Genomic DNA, 18,768 nt, shown 5'->3' with positions numbered 1-18,768 from the left:
AATGACCCTGTTGGACTGACCTCATAAAAACTAGCAGGTTGTGGTTAATTTTTGATTTTTCTCGCTTCTTCTGTCAATTGGAAGCGGTTGAGGGAAAGTCGTTAAATACCCACTGAGAGAGGGTTCTTTCCTCATTGTCCCTTGCGGTGCTTCGGCTTCAGGGAGATAAGAACTAACGTGAAACAAAGAAACCTACGAGCCGTTTTAAGGACCCGCTACTTTTTACCTCGTTTAGGATGGCCGCCGCTGTCGAGTGCCTGCAAAATGCCACAAGATGTTCGGGCACAGACTGTCTTGTTCCCCCCAGTAACTTCAATGACATCCTGAGCCTAGTGCTTAGCGTGGTGCTCACGATCATGCTGGCCATGGTGATGTTTTCCATGGGCTGTACGGTGGACTCTACCAAGCTGTGGGGACACATCAGGAGGCCCTGGGGCATCTTCATCGGCTTCCTCTGCCAGTTTGGCATCATGCCCTTCACTGCCTTCGCCCTCTCCTTTGCATTCAACGTTTTGCCTGTGCAGGCCATAGCCATCATCATCATGGGCTGCTGCCCCGGTGGCGCCAACTCCAATATCATCTGCTACTGGCTGGATGGAGACATGGACCTCAGGTGAGATATCCACGTTGGAGTGTTGGCTGTTTGGGTGGGTGGTTGGTTGGTTGGTTTGTTGCGTGGTTAATGATTGGATGGTTGGTTGGTAGGAGTGTTGTGTGGTTGGTTGGTTGGTTGGTTGGTCTGTTGCTTGGTCAATGATGGTTGGTTGGTTGGAGTGGTGCGTGGTTGGTTGGTTGGTTTGTTGCGTGGTTAATGATTGTTTGGTTGGATGGTTGGAGTGTTGGTTGGTTGGTTTGTTGCGTGGTTAATGATTGGATGGTTGGTTGGATGAAGTGGTGCTTGGTTGGTTTGTTGGTTGGTTTGTTGTGTGGCTAACGATTGGAAGGTTGTTTGATTGGAGCTGGCGTGGTTGGTTGGTTTGCTGCGTGGTTAATGCTTGGATGGTTGGTTGGTTGGTTTGTTGGAGTGGTGCGGGGTTGGTTGGTTGGTTGATTGGTTAGGTGGGTGGGTGGGTTGGTGGGCTGTTTGTTGGAGGGATGGATCATGGTTGGTTGGGTTTGTGGGTGGGTGGGTGGGTGGTTAATGATTGGTTGGTTGGTTGGTTGGTTGGTTGATGTTGTTTTGTTGGGGTGTTTGTATGATTGGTTTGACGGTTGTTTGGATGCATCGTTGGTCGGTTTATTTAAAAATTAACCAAAGGACAAATACTTATTTACCCCAGTGCTGTAATATAATGCAGAAATAGCATCATTCCCTGATCAAATGTGCGTAATAACTTTTACAAGCATTTGTTACTGGCTCTGTTTGGCTCACTGACTAACCGGTGCCCAATGTTCCCAGTGGTTGCTTCATTTCTGATGGACTATATAAATCCTATTCCAGTATCAGCATGACGGCCTGCTCCTCCATCTTGGCAATGGGTATGATGCCCCTCTGCCTCCTCATCTACACGTCAGTGTGGACCTCCTCAGACACCATCCAGATCCCCTACGACAGCATCGGTAAGCATGCAGACGCCACCGTTCTGACTGGACGGTCATTCTCCCTGGTCCAGCTCCTCTCATTCAAATACTGTGACACCAACAAAGTCAAATGTTACCATAAGCATCCAAACAGATGCTTTGTGTTCATTACATTCTTTATTAAATTATGAATTAAAAAATGGCGAGTGTGTGACCCAAATCCTTCTGTTCCAATAACTTAACTTCACTGTTGTTAAATTGTTTTAATATTAATTTATTGTTTGTTAACTTTTGCCTTTTGGGATGCTTAGGGGGTTTATCAGAGGACCTTATATGGGACTCTGACTGTTCTCTGCCATCTTTCAGGTATCACCCTGGTGGCTCTGCTCATCCCTGTGACTCTGGGCATGTACCTTAAGCACAAAAAACCTGCGCTGGCCCAAAAGATCCTCAGGGTGACCATACTACAATCCTATTTATGTTGAACTTTGACCCATTGTAAAATATTGAAATACCATCGTTAAACATACAAATTAAATGGGTTTATTCAATATATGACCCCAATAAAAGTGAACATTTAAATACTGAACTGTAAACATACAGATACTGCCTTCTGTTGGCCGTATAATTGTACTGCAGTTCTCATAAACGCAGGTGTGAGTGTGATTAGCCTTACAAGCCGTTTCGGCTTGTAAGGCTAACCGACCACACACCAGGTGGTATAATATGTCCCCTTTAAGAGTTTCCCATTTCATACTTTCATGTTCACATTGAACCCTGACCCATTAGCATATTGAGCAACATATTAAACTATTGTTATAAGAATTTAATGGATTTCATTAATATATGACACTGTTTGCAGGTGCTTGTGTGAGTTAGGTTTTATGACCTATATTCCTGCAAAAAAAATATTTTTGTCAGATTGCTGCTATTATCTTAAATAAACATTTGAGTCATACATTTTCTATCCATCTTCGGGCTAAATCTTCGAAATGTTGGTGAGTGGCCAAATGTGACGGTTGTGATTGTGGTTCTGGTGTCCAGGTGGGATCCATCTTGGGCTTCATTCTTATCATCATCATCGCCGTGGTGGGGGGCGTTCTGTACCAGTCGTCCTGGACCATATCCCCCTCGCTGTGGATCATCGGGACCATCTACCCTTTCATCGGCTGTGGCATGGGCTTCGCCATGGCCCGATTTGTTGGTCAGCCCTGGTTCAGGTAGGGCGGTCATCCCTTCCCCGTGGAATTGCCTAGGGGCCAAGACCTTCCCTAATGTACTGTTTAGTAAAATATACTTTTATCTTGGGGTTGCTATGTGTGTGTGTGTGTGTGTGTGTGTGTGTGTGTGTGTGTGTGTGGGGGGGGGGGGGGGGGGGGGGGGGGTTGTACATGGCCACCTGCATATCACCCTAACCCTAACCCTAGTGAGGGGTTTAATGCCTTGCTCAGCGACCCCAGGGCACTAATTAACAGAACAACAAATGCACATCGTATTTAGTCTTTGCCTCTTGGCGCCCTTCATGTTTTAGATGTCGGACCATCGCCCTGGAGACGGGCTTCCAGAACGCCCAGCTGTGCAGCACCATCGTCCAGCTGTCGTTCGCGCCCGAGGAACTTGAAGTCATGTTCGCCTTCCCACTCATCTACAGCATATTCCAGCTCGTGGTCGCAGTGATGTTTGTAGGAGGTGAGATTAAAACATTATTTCATCGCCCTACAATAAAAAAATCCAGTCTTATTGATTTGACTAATTAATCAGGTTCATCTCAATCACAAATGTATTTCGGTAGGTTATTTAAAATAACCACTACGCTATTTCCTATTTTGATGGCATATTTTTTTATTCATTGTACTTTTGCTGTCATGCTCCTTAAGGGCAAGGTGGCTGTCCATAAAGGACAATTTACAAACTAGTATTCATCTAGTTAAATGTTAGTTTAACAATCCAACAGGTATTCAATTCCGATATTGATCATATGCTTCCCCCCAAAACAGGCTATCAGGGATACAAGAGGGCGATTGGCCGAGGGTCTGATAAGGATGGGGAAGCTCCAGCGTCGTCCGAAGATGGAGAGTCTAAGAATACAGACGAGAAACGAGAATACTCTATGAATAATGGCGGATTTCAGCATGATGCGAATGACAAAACCAATGAAGCAGCAAGGGGTGAATACACGATGACTGACTTGTGAGACAACTCCCCCCATCCCCCCAAACCTTTCCAAAGCTCAAAGCAGATCTGGAATACACAATAATGATGAAGGACAGAAACCTCTTTCTACAGCTGTAAACATGCACAGTGAACATACAACACTGAACAGTGGACATACAAATACTGAACTAAAAACATGAAAACATACTGCACTCTCCTGGCCTCATGGGTATACTGCAGTACTAATGAACGCAATCAATTTGATAGTTTCTAATTACAGTGGATGTGTAGGTCTATTCTGTGTTACAAAATAAGATAGGAAGAAGGTCAGTTAGTTTAATCTAAAATGGGCGACTTTTCGCATGCCACGCTTCCATCTGAGTACCTCAGATGGAAATTGTTGAAACATATCATAACATGGAGGGAGAATGACACTGAGGATTTGCTGAACATATGCAAATGCTTCTATATTTTTTTCAATAGAGATTATCCAATGCATTTATTATTTATAGTACTATCGTTATATATCAATTCACTAATTTATTATTCGATTATATCGGGCACTGATGACAAAAAAGAGTGAATAGCCTTTTATTTTACTTATTTAGCATTTTCTTGATTTTTTTTCCAACCCAAGATAGCCCTTGTTTGTTTTTATATTCCAAGTTGTAAAAAATTTAACTAGTTCCATAAACGATACATGTATTGTTTTCAATAAACCATGAACATTAGGTAATGTCTTTATTCAATATTGGCAAACAATTCCTTGGCATAACTCTGTGAAACATTAGACATTTGAGCTCATTAGCCAATATACCATCACCAATAAACAAGTTGTGCATCAACAAACGTCAGTTTAACCCGTAGGTCATTGGATCACATGAGTTATAACCGTACATTCTGGCTTGTAAAATAATATGACACATGCTGCTTTTGATTTGCTTTTGTCGTTTATGATTGGGTTTTCTAGATGGGATGATATTCCTTCTACATAATACACAGGGGGGCAAACAGACTTTGGGCTATACTTGTAATTAATACAATTGACAGCATATGTGGGATTATTACATTGTTTTATGGCTAGTGGCTACTGTGTACTGTGCAGCAAGAGTATAGTACATTGTGCCTGTGATTCATCTGACCTGGAATAATCCATGTTAAACCAGGCAGTTTGCTATGCTGATTGGAATAATGAATTAAGATTCATTATTGTTGACATGTTTGTGGGCTTATTTATCCTATTCGAAAGGTTGCAATTTAGAAAGAAAATCGTAGAAAGAAAAAATAGACGAAAGACAGACAGCAAGAAAAATAAAGAAAGGAAAACAAAAATAAAGGGAAATTAAGTACCGTCTCTAGGTAAAACGTACTTCAAGAGAACTTATTACCTGTCCTCCAAGTGCCTCGTGGCACATAGGGCCTTACGTGTGGAGTGCAGAGAACACTTTATAAAACATTTAATTATATATTATCCATTATGTCCACGTGGTCCTGTCACATGTCTCAGGTTGCCGCAGCATACCTGTAAAAGTCGAGGCTGCGGCTGTTGTCGCTATAAGTCATAACACCTCTTTTTATAGTTATGGATGTAATCTTTCATTTCATTTAGCGACATTATTTCCCTTCAGGCCTGTTTGATTTTCATCAAAACCTTTATTGTGTCCAAACTGGTTGTAAACAGTTTAGTAACCTGAAGTAACAAATATATACTTTCTGCAATAATAATAGTACATGTGTTTTAACACTATAAGCTATTTATCGAATTGCAGGAAATTCAACAGGATTCAGAAATCTAAGAGCATGTAAGAGCATAAAGGAGACAGGGAATTCCTTCAGATACATGCTAATTAGGAGTTGGTAGGGGCTAGGCAGTGGATTCTGTTTCTATGTTGGGATACTTTAACATTTTTTTTGTAAATATGAGATGACTGATGATGTGTCATGTATTCGGTAGTCAAGCCCTTCCTCCTTTCCTTCCTTAAACATGAACACTCGAGGCTGTTTAAGTTCTAACACCTCTTTTTATAGGTAAATATGAGATGACTGATGAAATGTAACGTGTGCTGCAGTCAAGCCATACCTCTTTACCTTCACCCTTTCCTTCCTTCCTTCCTTCCTTCCTTCCTTAGACCTTAGCCCACACTGGCTCCTCCTCCTCTGAGAGACGATCAGAAAAACGGAATTCAGAGAGCAATAACTACCACCAGATCCTTTGGTTAGCGGATTTGTACCGCTTTCTTCCTCACTACCTCTTCTATGGCTTGACGTCAATACATCAGGATTACATATAGCCATATGTGGGACGTTTCTACGGTAATATATATTATTATCTCTAAAGAGAGGTAGTGGCTTCTTCACAAAGTTTCTCACGCATCTCTTCACAGCGTCGAGCAACTCGTCAATAACTTTCGCGTTTAACCAAATGTTCACCAGTGTTCACGTAACGAGCTTATTAATGTAAACTATTAAGTAAAGTCAAACGTTTTCTTCATAGTTTTGAACGTTACAGTGAATAACGGAGCACACTCTTCTGAAGCGCCTCTCATCCTAAACGTAGAGATAGGGTTGGGCTGAGACAGGTTCTGGGATTGTATCGTTATTTCCGGTTTACCGCAACGTCATTTCCTTCTCTTACTTCTTATGAGCTATTTACTCTAGTGAACAATCTACTGAGAGAAGAATACATCACCATGTTAATAATAACAATAGCAACGACAATGATAATATATACGGAGTTTTTACGAAAATATTAATAAAGCAATATCCAAAACATGTAACGGAAACGGATGTGGCTGTATAAGAAGTCCCGCCCTCTCTCTAGCTCCCATAACCATGTATCTGAACGTCCCGTGCGCTCTCTTACCAATAACGCTAATTTGAAGCATCGCTTTCCGGGCGTTCCGTCTTGAGACGCGAACGCCTACGAACCAGGTTAAGTAGGACCTATACACTTCGATACACACGATCAAATTTCGATTGATTTCATGTTGGTAGAATTTACTGTACAGCGTAGACGTCCCCACCATCTGAGAAAAAAATAATGAAGAGCAGTTGTATTGCATCTGTATTTTTGGTCACTTTTAAACACCATAATGCACTTGTAAAGATTTTTTTTTTCTCGGTGCCAGAAAATAATTGGGCAATAGCCTTCCTTAACAAAAAACATGTCTTGCATTTTCCCCTAATTTATCTATAGATATTTTTCCCTTCTTAAATGTCAATACACAAGTATGTTTGAACACTGCTTGATCGCAGGTGTTTGAACAAGTTAAGAGTCTTAGAGGGTTTCTTTTGATCCAAGGTCCAGAAGTGTTTACTTATGTTACCACTCGATAAGATGCAGGGGTCGTCAGTTGGTTGTCATGGTGAAGTGTACATTCACCCTATGTCACCACTTGATAAGATGCAGGGGTTGTCACCTGGTTGTGATGGTGAAGTGTAGATCAAATCCAGTCAAGCCACAGTGTAGAGAATGAGCCTCCCTGATAACTGTCCAAGACACAGATTTTTCTTTCTTTCATTCTAAAGAGAAACCTTGTGTAGCTTTGTGGTAACCTTGAGGTAGGCCTACAACACCTCTTTTAATGTTTACTTTTAAAATGTGCAATCATGAACATGCAACAAGTAAAAGTAAAGTTAAGATATGTGTCCTTATTATTCTTATGGGTCTACAGTTAAGAGAATATGTTCAGAATATGCACCATGTTAAGTGGCATGAAAGGTAACTATATGTATATAATTCCTTTTCTAATTATATACAATAGTCACATCATTTCAATGATGTAATATTTGCGTGAGGTGACTGTTAAACAGGTCGGTTAATATAGTTAGTTAGTAAAGTAATGGTGTGTTCCTGAATCCTCGGACGCCAGCCTTCCGAGTTGCACTTTTGACGTCATTTCCTGTCCCAGAGCATTTATAGCGTTCCTGTTCGTCTTTGTGATTGTGTGATGAAATTGGCTAGTCGTTGTTTATTGTTAAATACATTAGCCTCTTTAGCAAACCAGCCCGAAAACAAACAACACAACTTTACATTGTATTGCACGCACAGCAAGACCGTGCAATGCATAAATTGGTGACCGGAATAAAGTAGCAATGTAACCATTCGTAAGAGCATTTAAAATCGACGTTAAGATGACCAACGTGGTACAAATACAAAGAAAATAAATCTCTTCACGGGCGCTGCCATTTTTGTTGAGAGCGTCATCACTGCACTTGGTCTACTCTCAGAATTCCGAGAGATGAAGGCATAAAGGGGGCGTGCCTCCGAGAGATGCCGCAAGAAAGCTGGGAGATTTACCGACTTCCGAATCGGAAGGCTGGCGTTCGAGGATTTAGGAACACTCCATTAATACAGAGGAGGTGTCATCGTAGCGAAACAGATGTCATTACACTAAATATGGCTCTGTTATTTATATTTACTAGGGCACAGGTAGAGGAATAAACTAGAAAATTATAAATTTCACTGGAAATGGTGGTATGCAGCTTGTGGTGTGCATAGCTGATGCATGGGAAAAGTACAAGGGATAATGGGGCAAGTGAAATAGTACTGTTGTTTAGTGGTGGCTGCTAAGGTGTTACATGCCGCTTATTTTGGGTTTTGGACAGGTGATCTGCACAGTTGCTTGCGTTCAGGACGATTGCTAGGGTGTTGTAGGTAATTGCTAGGGTGAAATGGCTGGTTGCTAGGGTGTAAGGGGTGATTGCCAGCGTGTTCTGGGTGGTTGCTAGGGTATTCTGGGTAATTGCTAGGGTGTCCCAGGTGAGTTCCTTCTGTGGTTTCTATTTTGGGTGGTTGCTAGGTCATTCTAGGGGGTTGCTATAGTGTTCTTATTCTTAAATTATTGATGTTGTAAAGTATAAAATAGCAACATAGGGAACAATAATCTTTTTATAGCGTATTGTTTTTTTTATTTTTACTAGCAGCTGTGTTGTTCTTCACTGACGGCGTCTCCCAAGGTATTCCGTCGGCTTTTTGCTGTGTCACGTAACCCTCTTGGACGCAGATCCCAGTGATGAGTCGGGTGCTCTCGAGTAATCTAGAGATTAGAACCGTCCACATCCGTGGCAACACACCGTGTTGTCGTGGCAATGCACGTCACTTGACAATACAATGCTTACTAGTGTTATGATCAACAGGCTCACTGTGACTTGCAGCTTATTGGGCAAATGTTAACGCGGCATCGCAGGTATCCTCAGACGTAACTGGATGACTAAGGAAGATCCTTCAAGGACATGGGGTATTTTCTGATATGGTTTCCAGGAACACAGATTGTTCCCTAAAGGATGGGGATTGCTGTTGTCGCTGTTGTTGTGGTTTATAGCATCTTAGAGATTTATCAATGTTTTTTTTTTCAGTCAATGCTTTAGTTGTATCTTTCATTTCATTTAGCCACATTATTTCCCTTCAGGCCTGGTTTCATCAAAACCTTTGTGTTCAAACTGGATGTAACCACACACTTATCTTTTTAGCAGAAATCTTTGTAACATATATACTTTTTGCAATAATAATAATAGTACATTAGTTGTAACACTGTAAGCTATTTATCGACGTGCAGGAAATTCAACAGTATTCAGATTTCTAAGAGCATGTAAGAGCAGAACGGAATAAGACAGTGAATTCAGATACATTTTATTTAGGAGCTGATGGGGAGGGCTGGACAATGGATTCTGTTTGCATGTTAGGATACTTTAGGATACTTTTAAAACACAACAACATTGCTTTTTCAATACTCATCTGTTCAGAGTTCACCTAGACTCTGCATAGACCCTCCACCCCCTCCCACCCCTCCTACTTATTGTATGTTGTACGTCCTGGCACTTAATGTACGCACCTATTGTATGTTGTAGTTAGCAGTGTTTAGCATTGTGCAGCATCTTATCCTAGATATCTTTGCTGTGTAGGGGGAATTGGTTAACATAGCGATTGTAATTGCTCGGCACTAGGTCCTATGAACATGCTGACTGTACCGACAGCGATATATTGTTACTCCTATTCCTTCTCCTACGTAAGTCGCTTTGGATAAAAGCGTGTGCTAAATGCCCTAAATGTAAATGTAAATTTCCTTCCCTTAACGTTAATGACATGTCGCTGTAGGAGATGCTACAATGACTGCAGTGGCGCTGGCCCGCCCTGCGTGATGAGTCGCAGCAGCCCCTGTCTGTGGACGCCCCTCCCCCAGGCTGAGGCCTCTCCATGTGACCGCTGCAAGCACGCCTGCTGCACCCACCAGGGGGATGTGTATGTCCTGGGGGGCCGCAGCACCCACTGCCTGGGGGACTTCTGGAGCTACAGCGTGGGTAGGTGCTGGTTCGTCCCTTCGCGCCGCACTGTGTGGCAAGATTTCTCACTTTCTATTGACTTTTATGGACTTATTCTGGTGACTTTTACTGTTTGTCCATTTTGTTGTTTGTCAACTGTACTGTACTATCTGTTGCTACTGGACACCTGAGTTTCCCCAAAGGGATGAATAGAGTACCTACTTAAATTACACTACTACAGCATAGCAGTATTAAAGTGGCGCATCAAAGGGAATTTATAAGTAAGGAAAAAAGTATTGACAAAAGGCAGATTTCCATTCCGACATTTGAGTCCAATCATTTGATATGAAGTCAAAAATATTTGTTTTAAGATCCCATGGCATGAAATTTTCACTTCTTTCTAACATTAATATGAGTTCCCCTAATCTACCTATGCTCCCCCAGTAGCTAGAAATTATGTTGGGTGTAAAACGAGCACTAAGCGTTCTTCTCTGCCTTTGAAAAAACAAGTGTATGTATGTCGTCATAAGGGGAGATGCCACCTCCCCTTTCTCCGCCTTGCCAGCACAGAGAATTTGGCCCATCAATGAGCTACGACCGTGCGAGTGCCACATGTGTGTGTGTGTGTGTGTGTATGTGTGTGTGATTACACACACTGCAACGCAATTGTTCTACACTTCTTCTTTTTTTGGATAACCGTTCTGCTGTTGGTGTTATGGCGCATAACACGTCGGTTCTTTGACGGCTGAATTTTGGGAACGTCTTCAAATGCTATGTTAGGGGCCCACTGATATCTATATAAAAACATCCATGAAGTAGCATGCAATGGGACCTTTAAATATTTAAAATGTGCTTTGTGGATAATGACTTTACATCGAAAGGGCCATCGAAAATGGCCCTTATACGTCTTCGGGTGTATCTTGAGTATGCTTACACATGCGGATTTGCCTGTGCCCGTGCTTGACTTGTGTGCCTGTGGATTTTCTGTCATAGTGCGTAACGAGTGGACACAGTTACCATGCAAAGGTGAAGCGGCACCAGAGGAGCTGGAGGAACACTCTTTGGTAGCCCACGAGGTACAAATCCCATGAAGCTAACATTACCATTGTGTAGTCTGTTAGGTCTTACAGTGAATACGCAATAGATATTCATAGTCATTGAGGAGTAGAAAGGGGTTAGAAATCTGGCTCAATGATTCGTGCCAACACCGGGTATCGAACCCAGGACTTGCACATCCCGACACTGTGCCCTTTTATTCTCTAATAAAACTCCCATTGTTATCAGCCTTATCTGCTGCCCTGGTCTAGGTCTGGAAGGACTTCACTGTTTTGCCCCAGTCCAGTAACACATCTAACAGATGATTTGGATGATTCCAGGGCTTCCTGTACGCGTTCGGGGGGACCCTGGACTGTGCGTACACAGGTTGGGGGTGTCCACTGTGGGTGTTCGACTTGGGTGAGTTGCTTCACAGGAGTTCCTCCTGTAGGGTGCGGGTGCCTTAGCTCGACCAGGGTACTTGTCTTTGCTTGTAGGTCTTTAGAGCTCTGGTATTTACACTGATACCAACATGTCAGAAAGTTAATCTGTCACGTTCCCACAATCATCCAAAGTGAAAATATGAAATGAAGGCAACTTGTTTAGGGGTCACAGTATGAGCATGCCTTGGCAATTATTTCAGTAAGTTCTTCATTATTCAATATACCAATGTACAAATTGAATAATCTTTCCATATTAATACATGATGGTGCAGCTATTCCTTTATATGTTGTGAAGCGCTGCATTTTGTTGTTGTGTACTAGTTTATTACAATGTTTTAAATATGCATACAATGCAACAATATAACTTAAAATGACATACAATTCACTAAAACTGAAAAACACGCTTAATTTATCTATACATTTTATCCTAAGTGACTAGCCTGTCTCCAAACAATGTTTCTGAAACACAATTTAAAAAGAATGGGAAATAATCAGACAATAGCAGGACACAATATTCATGCTCCCAGCATGCCTCAAAATAGCACAAGTTGTGAAGTGTTTACCCTGCCACAATACCCTGCTGAGTGCTGCTTGGCTTCCATCTCCAGACCCCTGTTTTCACTGCTCAGTTCCTTTCTCTTCTTTCTTTTCATTTCATTCTCCAGGGAAGAACAAATGGGTCCACTGGCAGGGAAAGAAGACTGTTTGTCGGGTATGTAAGGCTCTGCCGTACCATTACATTCAACGCAAGTAATAACACATTAGGCCAGGCCAAGCTGCCTGCCACATGTACACACACACTTTGAAAGACACTAATGGAATAGGCTTACCCAAATGTGTGCACAGATACCGACCAACAGGAAGAGCCACAGTGCAGTGGTGTTTGGTTCCTCCATGTTCGTCTACGGAGGCTACGTCGACATGAGGGGCTCCTCGCAGGAGTTCTGGAGATTAGATTTTGGTGAGAGCAAGTAGCATTTTTTTCAAGCAATTCATGTGAAAGTCAAAAATGTGCTAGCAAACATGTTACCGCATGTTATATAGCATACTCTTTGTTGGGTCAGCCGACCACTATATACAGAAATGTGTTTCCTAAATCAGACAGAAGAATATGTTTACCTCAAAATGATAATACTAAGTTGCCGTAAAGCAATAGTTTCCTAGCAAAGAAATCCTAGCAAAGAAAACAACAAGGAACCAAGAAAATGGTGCAGGAAATATGGAAATAAGGAATATATAGAGCCAGGGGCTTAGATTTTGCATAGTGGAATTAGATTTTTCAGACCCATCGTCGATACAAACCCACTGATTGCAACCAAAAAGTTCCTTATATATGTGGCTTGATGACTTGTGCATGATTTAAATACATGAAAATAATAAATTGCCAAATCCCAGTTTCCCACAGCTGTCTATAGGCAAGGCCCAGCGGCTCTTCTAAATGACCACCCCTACAAACAAATTCAATTTACCCAATATGACAACAATGTGAATGTTTATTCCAGTCAGCACCTGCATTCATTTGACAGAAATGTAGGCTACTATTAGTGTTACGACTCTAGTGACTAGAGGGAGTACATAAACATAAACCAGTGTAACGGGTTAGTGGCAAACATTGGGAAAGTACTGAAAGTGGTGCCAAATCAAATTAACGTATTTTCCGCACTATAAGGCGCACTTAAAAGCCGGTAATTTTCTCAAAAAACGACAGTGCGCCTTATAATCCGGAGCGCCTTATATATGGATCAATTGGTTAATTGGTTGATCCATACTGGTTGTAAACGGCGCTCTGTCAAAATGTTTCAGTATGAAAAACCAATAAAAACAATTTAATAATAATAATAAAATGTTTCACTACGACTATGATAAAGCCACACCGCTTGCAGCATTACGGCTATCGTAGTCAGTGCACACAGCATTTTACTGCGCTTACTCACAGTCCCAGTATCTCACAGTATCACACTCACAGTATCTACTATGCTATGCGCCTTATAATCCGGTGCGCCCTATTTATGAAAAAAGTTCTAAAATAGGTCATTCATTGAAGGTGCGCCTTATAATCCGGTGCGCGTTATAGTGCGGGAAATACGGTACACAATAACTGCCTTCCTAAAAGTAGAGGTGGAAAGCAGAAATGAATTAAAACAAATCTTCCTACTCTCTACTTTAACAAAATTACAGGGGTGGCACACACCACTAACCTAATGTGTTTAACAGTGAAAAACCTTGTGATGCACATGGAAAGGGTACCCCAAGCTTACCTACCCCTTTCCCGATATGGGGAATCCTTTAGGGACAGTCAGAAAAACAAAGGAACACAAGAGCAGAGATATATATATATATATATATATATATATATATATATATGTAGCAAAATATAGCAAGGAGTTGGCAACAGTTGCCATGGCAACTGTTGCCAACTCCTAATGAAATCTTTCATTAGAAGTTGATTGGTCTTTGAGGAGTGGTTAAACAATCATATGGGTGTTCTCTGTGATCCAGATTTGCATCTACTCACTTGGAGCCAATAATGTGGGTGGCATCCAGAATCTGCATTTCTTGCATCCTGTGGTGGCAATTAATAGGACAAACACACACAGCATACAATGCCAGTGCAGGCATAAACCACTGCATTTAACAATTAGTTAAATATACTTTTATGTTGGCTAATATTAAATACTATTATTAATATACCGTAATTCATGTAGGAAATCAGTGGCCAGTCAATGTGGAGACGTAAAGCTCAGAATGTAGATGCATTTGACTGACTTATATTATCAAAGAATATTATATTAGCCAATATTATAGTATATAAAGTCGATAGCAACCTATATTTCCATCTAATTGAATAAAGGTACTGACATGAACAGACGCACACATTGTGGTCATATTGTGAAAAGTGAGAGATGGTGGTTCATTTAGCGGAGGGGCAAAGCTGTGTCTATAGAAAGCTAGAGCAAACCAAGAAGCCAATGAGTATTTTCAGGCATTTTAACCATGCAAAAGTCACAAAGAACAAGGCATCCTTGAGCTGCATATATAAGAACATAAGAACATATACTATCTAAATGAATGTGCATTGCTGTGATATCATCCATTCAGATTCCCTGTCCTCCCAATGAGATTTCCCTCTGTTTTCAATCACAGTTTTCCCAACACAATGAATTAACTATAAAACACTACTTTGAAAAAAATAGATTTTTAAGATTTTAATAGTTGGAAGATTTATGTCTTCAACATAGACACATTTACAAACATTTTTTACAAACATTTCACTAACGACACAAAGGAAAAACTTTTGTGTCGTAGTGAGTGGCGTTCGCACAGGATGGTTTCACAAAGGAGATATTAGGTCTATCTCTGATGTCTTCTCCATAAATGAAGACTTAGCTGGACGCCCTGACCATTCCCCTCTTCCTTATCCATATCAATAATCGACAGGACCAGCTCGGGGAAAATGGATAAAACAAAATGGTCCATTTTCATCAAATGAAACAAACAAGAATCATTCCTGAGAGATCGAGAGAGGTCAAAATACTCTCTTGCTCACATCTCAGGTTTCCCAGCCTGACCTTCCGACTCCCCCCAAACTCTCTTTACGAGGCATATCGGCTCCTAGAGGCTCCTAAAGGCCCTGATGGATATAATAATAAAATCACTGTTTTGACGTATCCCTACAACAGTAAAACAGTTGAGCTCCGTTGTGGTTGTGGTACGAGTTAACATTTGAACAGAATATATGGAAGAGAGAGTTTATTTCTTGTCTATACATTATTGAATGTCAGAGACACAGCAGTGTAGGCCAGACATGACATGCCTTCTTCAGTGACTACTATCACCAATTTTGCACATTTTCTATGGTTTACAATGATGAAATCTCAGGAAAGTGAAAGTGTTTGAAAAAATAGATACCGCCCAAGCCTGATATATCTTTGATTTTAATTTGTTCTATGCATTTACTGAACTGTATTGTACAGTCCTTTAAGTTTTGACATAAATGCTCTACAAAAAAGAATGTATTAGTATTATTGTATTGTTCCTTTTTTAATTGTTTGCGTGTGTGGCTCCAGACTCCATGTGCTGGTCTCTGCTGGGCGGGAGTCAGCAGGCTGGCCCGGGCCCCAGACACGGTCACTGCGCCGTGGCCCACCAGGAGACTATGTACCTGTATGGTGGCCTGAGGGGCCTGCGAGAGCAGAGGGACTTCTGGAGCTGGAACTTGGGCAGTCGATCCTGGTGCTGTCTCAAGACCACGTGAGTACCCACTGGGTCTCCCTGGGAACCAGGGCTCGACCACCAAGTACGATTGGGCAGTCTTTTAGTTTTTATGCACCATCATATCTGGAAGGACACACTTCCAGAACATCTCATGGTCGGACTCGTCATCACGGTGTACTGTAAGAACTGAAATACTTCAGGAACACTGCTGGTAAAGTATGGGGACTGAGTACTGATGTGAGGCACTAGAGGAATTTAATAACATGTAAAATGATGTAAAAAATACTTAAACAAACAGGCTTGTGGGATCTTCATAAGATCACAAGCCCAAAGCTGTATTCAATCTCCTTTGCCACAGTTTTCTAATCTCAATATGGAGGAGGAATTTAACTCCACCAATTATTTTATTAATTCAATTATGTATGTTTAACAGCTATCTTCTGGGTCATTCTCACACTCATAGCATTTAGACTTAGAGAACAGCATTAGATGAACCGGATATCATAATTTTTCACTGAGTCATCCTTGACCCATCTCATGAATGGATCTCCCTCACACACAAACACACAGGTCCGGTCCTTCCAGGCTAGTTGGCCACACCGCGGTGGCCTACAGGGATGGCCTGCTCCTGTACGGTGGGGGTCAGAGCCTCAACTCCCCCCTCAACTCACTGTGGAGGTACAGCTTCCGCAGCCAGTCCTGGGAGCGCCTGGCCCTGCTCCCCGGCTCCACTAGCCCTCCTGCCCGGATCCACCACTGCTGCCTGGGGCTGGGGCCGAGCTACCAGCCCACCACCAGCGGAGGGTCCCCCCTCCCCAGACCGGAGACCAAACCCAGGCCCTTCAAGAACAAGTGCTTCCCCTCACCGCTGTCTTACTTGGGGACGCAACCAGAGGGCGCCATCGAGCTGGAGACTTTTGAGAGAACAGAGAACAGTTTGACCATGCGCTGCGCTGTCGGCGAGGGGAAACAAAACTGTCTGACTTTTGAGAACCAGGCGTTCTGCAACCGCTGGAGCTGCGAGGACGTGGATGAGAACTGTGAAGGAGAGGACCTTGAGGAAATGATGGAGGATGTCATCGTCCAGAACCTTCCGGACCTTCTGCTGCTCCTTGGCGGGAAGCCCTTGGGCCAGCAGGCAGCCTTGTCCGTGTGGCAGATGACCCTGACCGAACCCTAAATGCACCCCTACTCAGGAGGCCCTTGTAAAGCAAGAACAAATAACTGGTTGTGTTGTTGATTTTTTTTCAAATATAATTGTTCAAGTATTTAACGAAAGGTACACCTGGTAGGAAGAAGAAATAACACATACACCCCACCTCTCTTCCTCTTGCTGCATGTGTTTTCATCAACCAATGAGAAATCCAATCACTAATGAGCACGAGACTTGGTCTTGAAGGAGTTAAATTGGAAGTTTCGGATATAACTTTGAATAATCAAACAATGTATGTTTGTGTCCTTTTTAACCTCATTTCCTTGACCTCGATGAAAACCATTAAAAGTTCAAGAAAAGATGTGAAGGAGAATCCATGAGGACTTTGGAAAAGCCTTACACTAGGCTACGTAATTGTGCAAAGGCAGCTGTTGTGGAGGTGGGTCTGCCGTGATGAATCCACAAGGTTTCAAAGATGGATTTACAAAAGCTCATCGATACTGAGCCGATACTGAGTGTGTTATTAATGTTGTGATTTCGTACAGGCTATCTAAACGTTGCACCCGGTGAAAGTATTACATCTTTACCATGGTCGGATTGAAATAAAGAAAGGAATATAGGGTGCTAGTCACAAAATGGAAACAAAGTGGATGGCACACGCTCACCCTCCTGTCCACACATTTATCGACAGGAATCCAAATTATGATTGTAAGAGAATAATTGTTGGTCATGTTGATAGTTTGTTTTCATGAACAGCCGAACAATGCGTTGCTTTACAATTTGCTGCCCCGAGGAATTGTGGGAGAACATTCCCTCCTTCCCTTTTGTAAAGGATGTTTCAGTGCACCCTATGCAAAAGGAGATAAGAAACAAAGCATCAAAACACCTTTCCTTCACACAGCTCTTATCATTGCTGCCTCTCAGCTAGTCCAGGTCATTTCACTTAGTTAGGAACCTTCCAGAGCATAAAAAAATACTATTCGACCACAGCAATGGTTTGAACATTTTTGACCAATTGTTTGTTTTGCCCCAGTTGTTTCGTTGTTCATATTTATAAACAGCTTTGGACTTTGAATATGTAAAACTGGATTTGAGTAGGACAGGATTGAACCACTTTGTTTTGTAATATATTTAAACACATGCATCAACCAACAAGGTGTCAGAAGGTGTGATGACACTAATTGAACAAATATCTAAAGAATATCTGAAATTGCTGACTTCTTACTTATTATAAATGCAAGCTTCCATTGCACTCCAAGATATACTTGGCAGATAATAATCTTTGGTTTCTGGAATTTATAGCCTATGCTGACCGTTGCATTTGTAATAACACCCTTTTTGTCACCTTATTATAAACACTAGGTTGTTTTTATTAATGTGGTTGTTTTGTTGTTTGACTTAGCACTTAGGAAATATTTTTCCAAATAAAACAAATCAATAAAATGATTAGTTTGGTATCACTTTTTAAGCCTCTGGGCCCTATGTTAACGGTCTGAAACGCAAGTGAGAAGCGCCAAGTGCAAGTAGCTTTGTGGGCGGTTCTATGGCGATGTTGCTATTTTACCGGCACAAAAATGAATCTTGCGCCCGGCGCAAATCTTAAAAGGGTTGGTCTGAAGTAGCCTAATTACCAGTAGGTGTGGTTTGGGCGTAACATGCAATAAACCAATGAGAGTGCCAGCTCCCATCCCCTTTAAGAGCCATGAGCGCATTTGAATCTGACAAGTTGATATTTTGACAGCGAGTCTGCAGTCTCCGATGAGACAGATGCACATGAATTTCAAACTTCAAATTATTAATTAATATTATTTGGCTCAGTTTATGGCCAAATAATCTGGCCTAATTCACACATGGAATAAGGTTTTCTTCCACAACTTCAGAAATACTGAGTCCTCAAATAAATTTCAGCAAAGAAACCTTAACACACATATGATATGCGGTAACTGTGGTTCTATTTAATGATATACGCAATACACTATAAACATA

The 18,768-nt window shown here is 41.7% G+C and overlaps 2 protein-coding genes across 2 annotated transcripts; both read left to right on the top strand.

Annotated features, from left to right (window-relative positions):
• Positions 1–236: 236 nt before the first annotated feature.
• slc10a2 (solute carrier family 10 member 2) lies at positions 237–3,715 on the top strand (the record flags this gene model as incomplete). The annotated part of the gene is made up of 6 exons (XM_079734015.1): positions 237–613; positions 1,442–1,560; positions 1,888–1,976; positions 2,566–2,741; positions 3,053–3,210; positions 3,519–3,715. The coding sequence occupies 6 exons, from the start codon at positions 237–239 to the stop codon at positions 3,713–3,715; spliced, it is 1,116 nt and encodes a 371-aa protein (XP_079590141.1).
• A 2,136-nt stretch (positions 3,716–5,851) lies between these two features.
• Positions 5,852–18,180, top strand: klhdc3l (kelch domain containing 3-like). Its single transcript, XM_079734024.1, has 8 exons — positions 5,852–5,988; positions 9,773–9,975; positions 10,930–11,012; positions 11,313–11,391; positions 12,080–12,126; positions 12,261–12,375; positions 15,482–15,665; positions 16,200–18,180. The coding sequence occupies exons 2-8, from the start codon at positions 9,816–9,818 to the stop codon at positions 16,807–16,809; spliced, it is 1,278 nt and encodes a 425-aa protein (XP_079590150.1). The 5' UTR covers positions 5,852–5,988; positions 9,773–9,815; the 3' UTR covers positions 16,810–18,180.
• The last annotated feature ends 588 nt before the right edge of the window (positions 18,181–18,768 follow it).

Source organism: Pollachius pollachius, assembly GCF_949987615.1.
Source record: "Pollachius pollachius genome assembly, chromosome: 3".
NCBI lineage: Eukaryota > Metazoa > Chordata > Actinopteri > Gadiformes > Gadidae > Pollachius > Pollachius pollachius.
The sequence above is the reverse complement of the archived record's forward strand: the minus strand, read 5'-3'. Positions and strand labels throughout refer to the sequence as shown.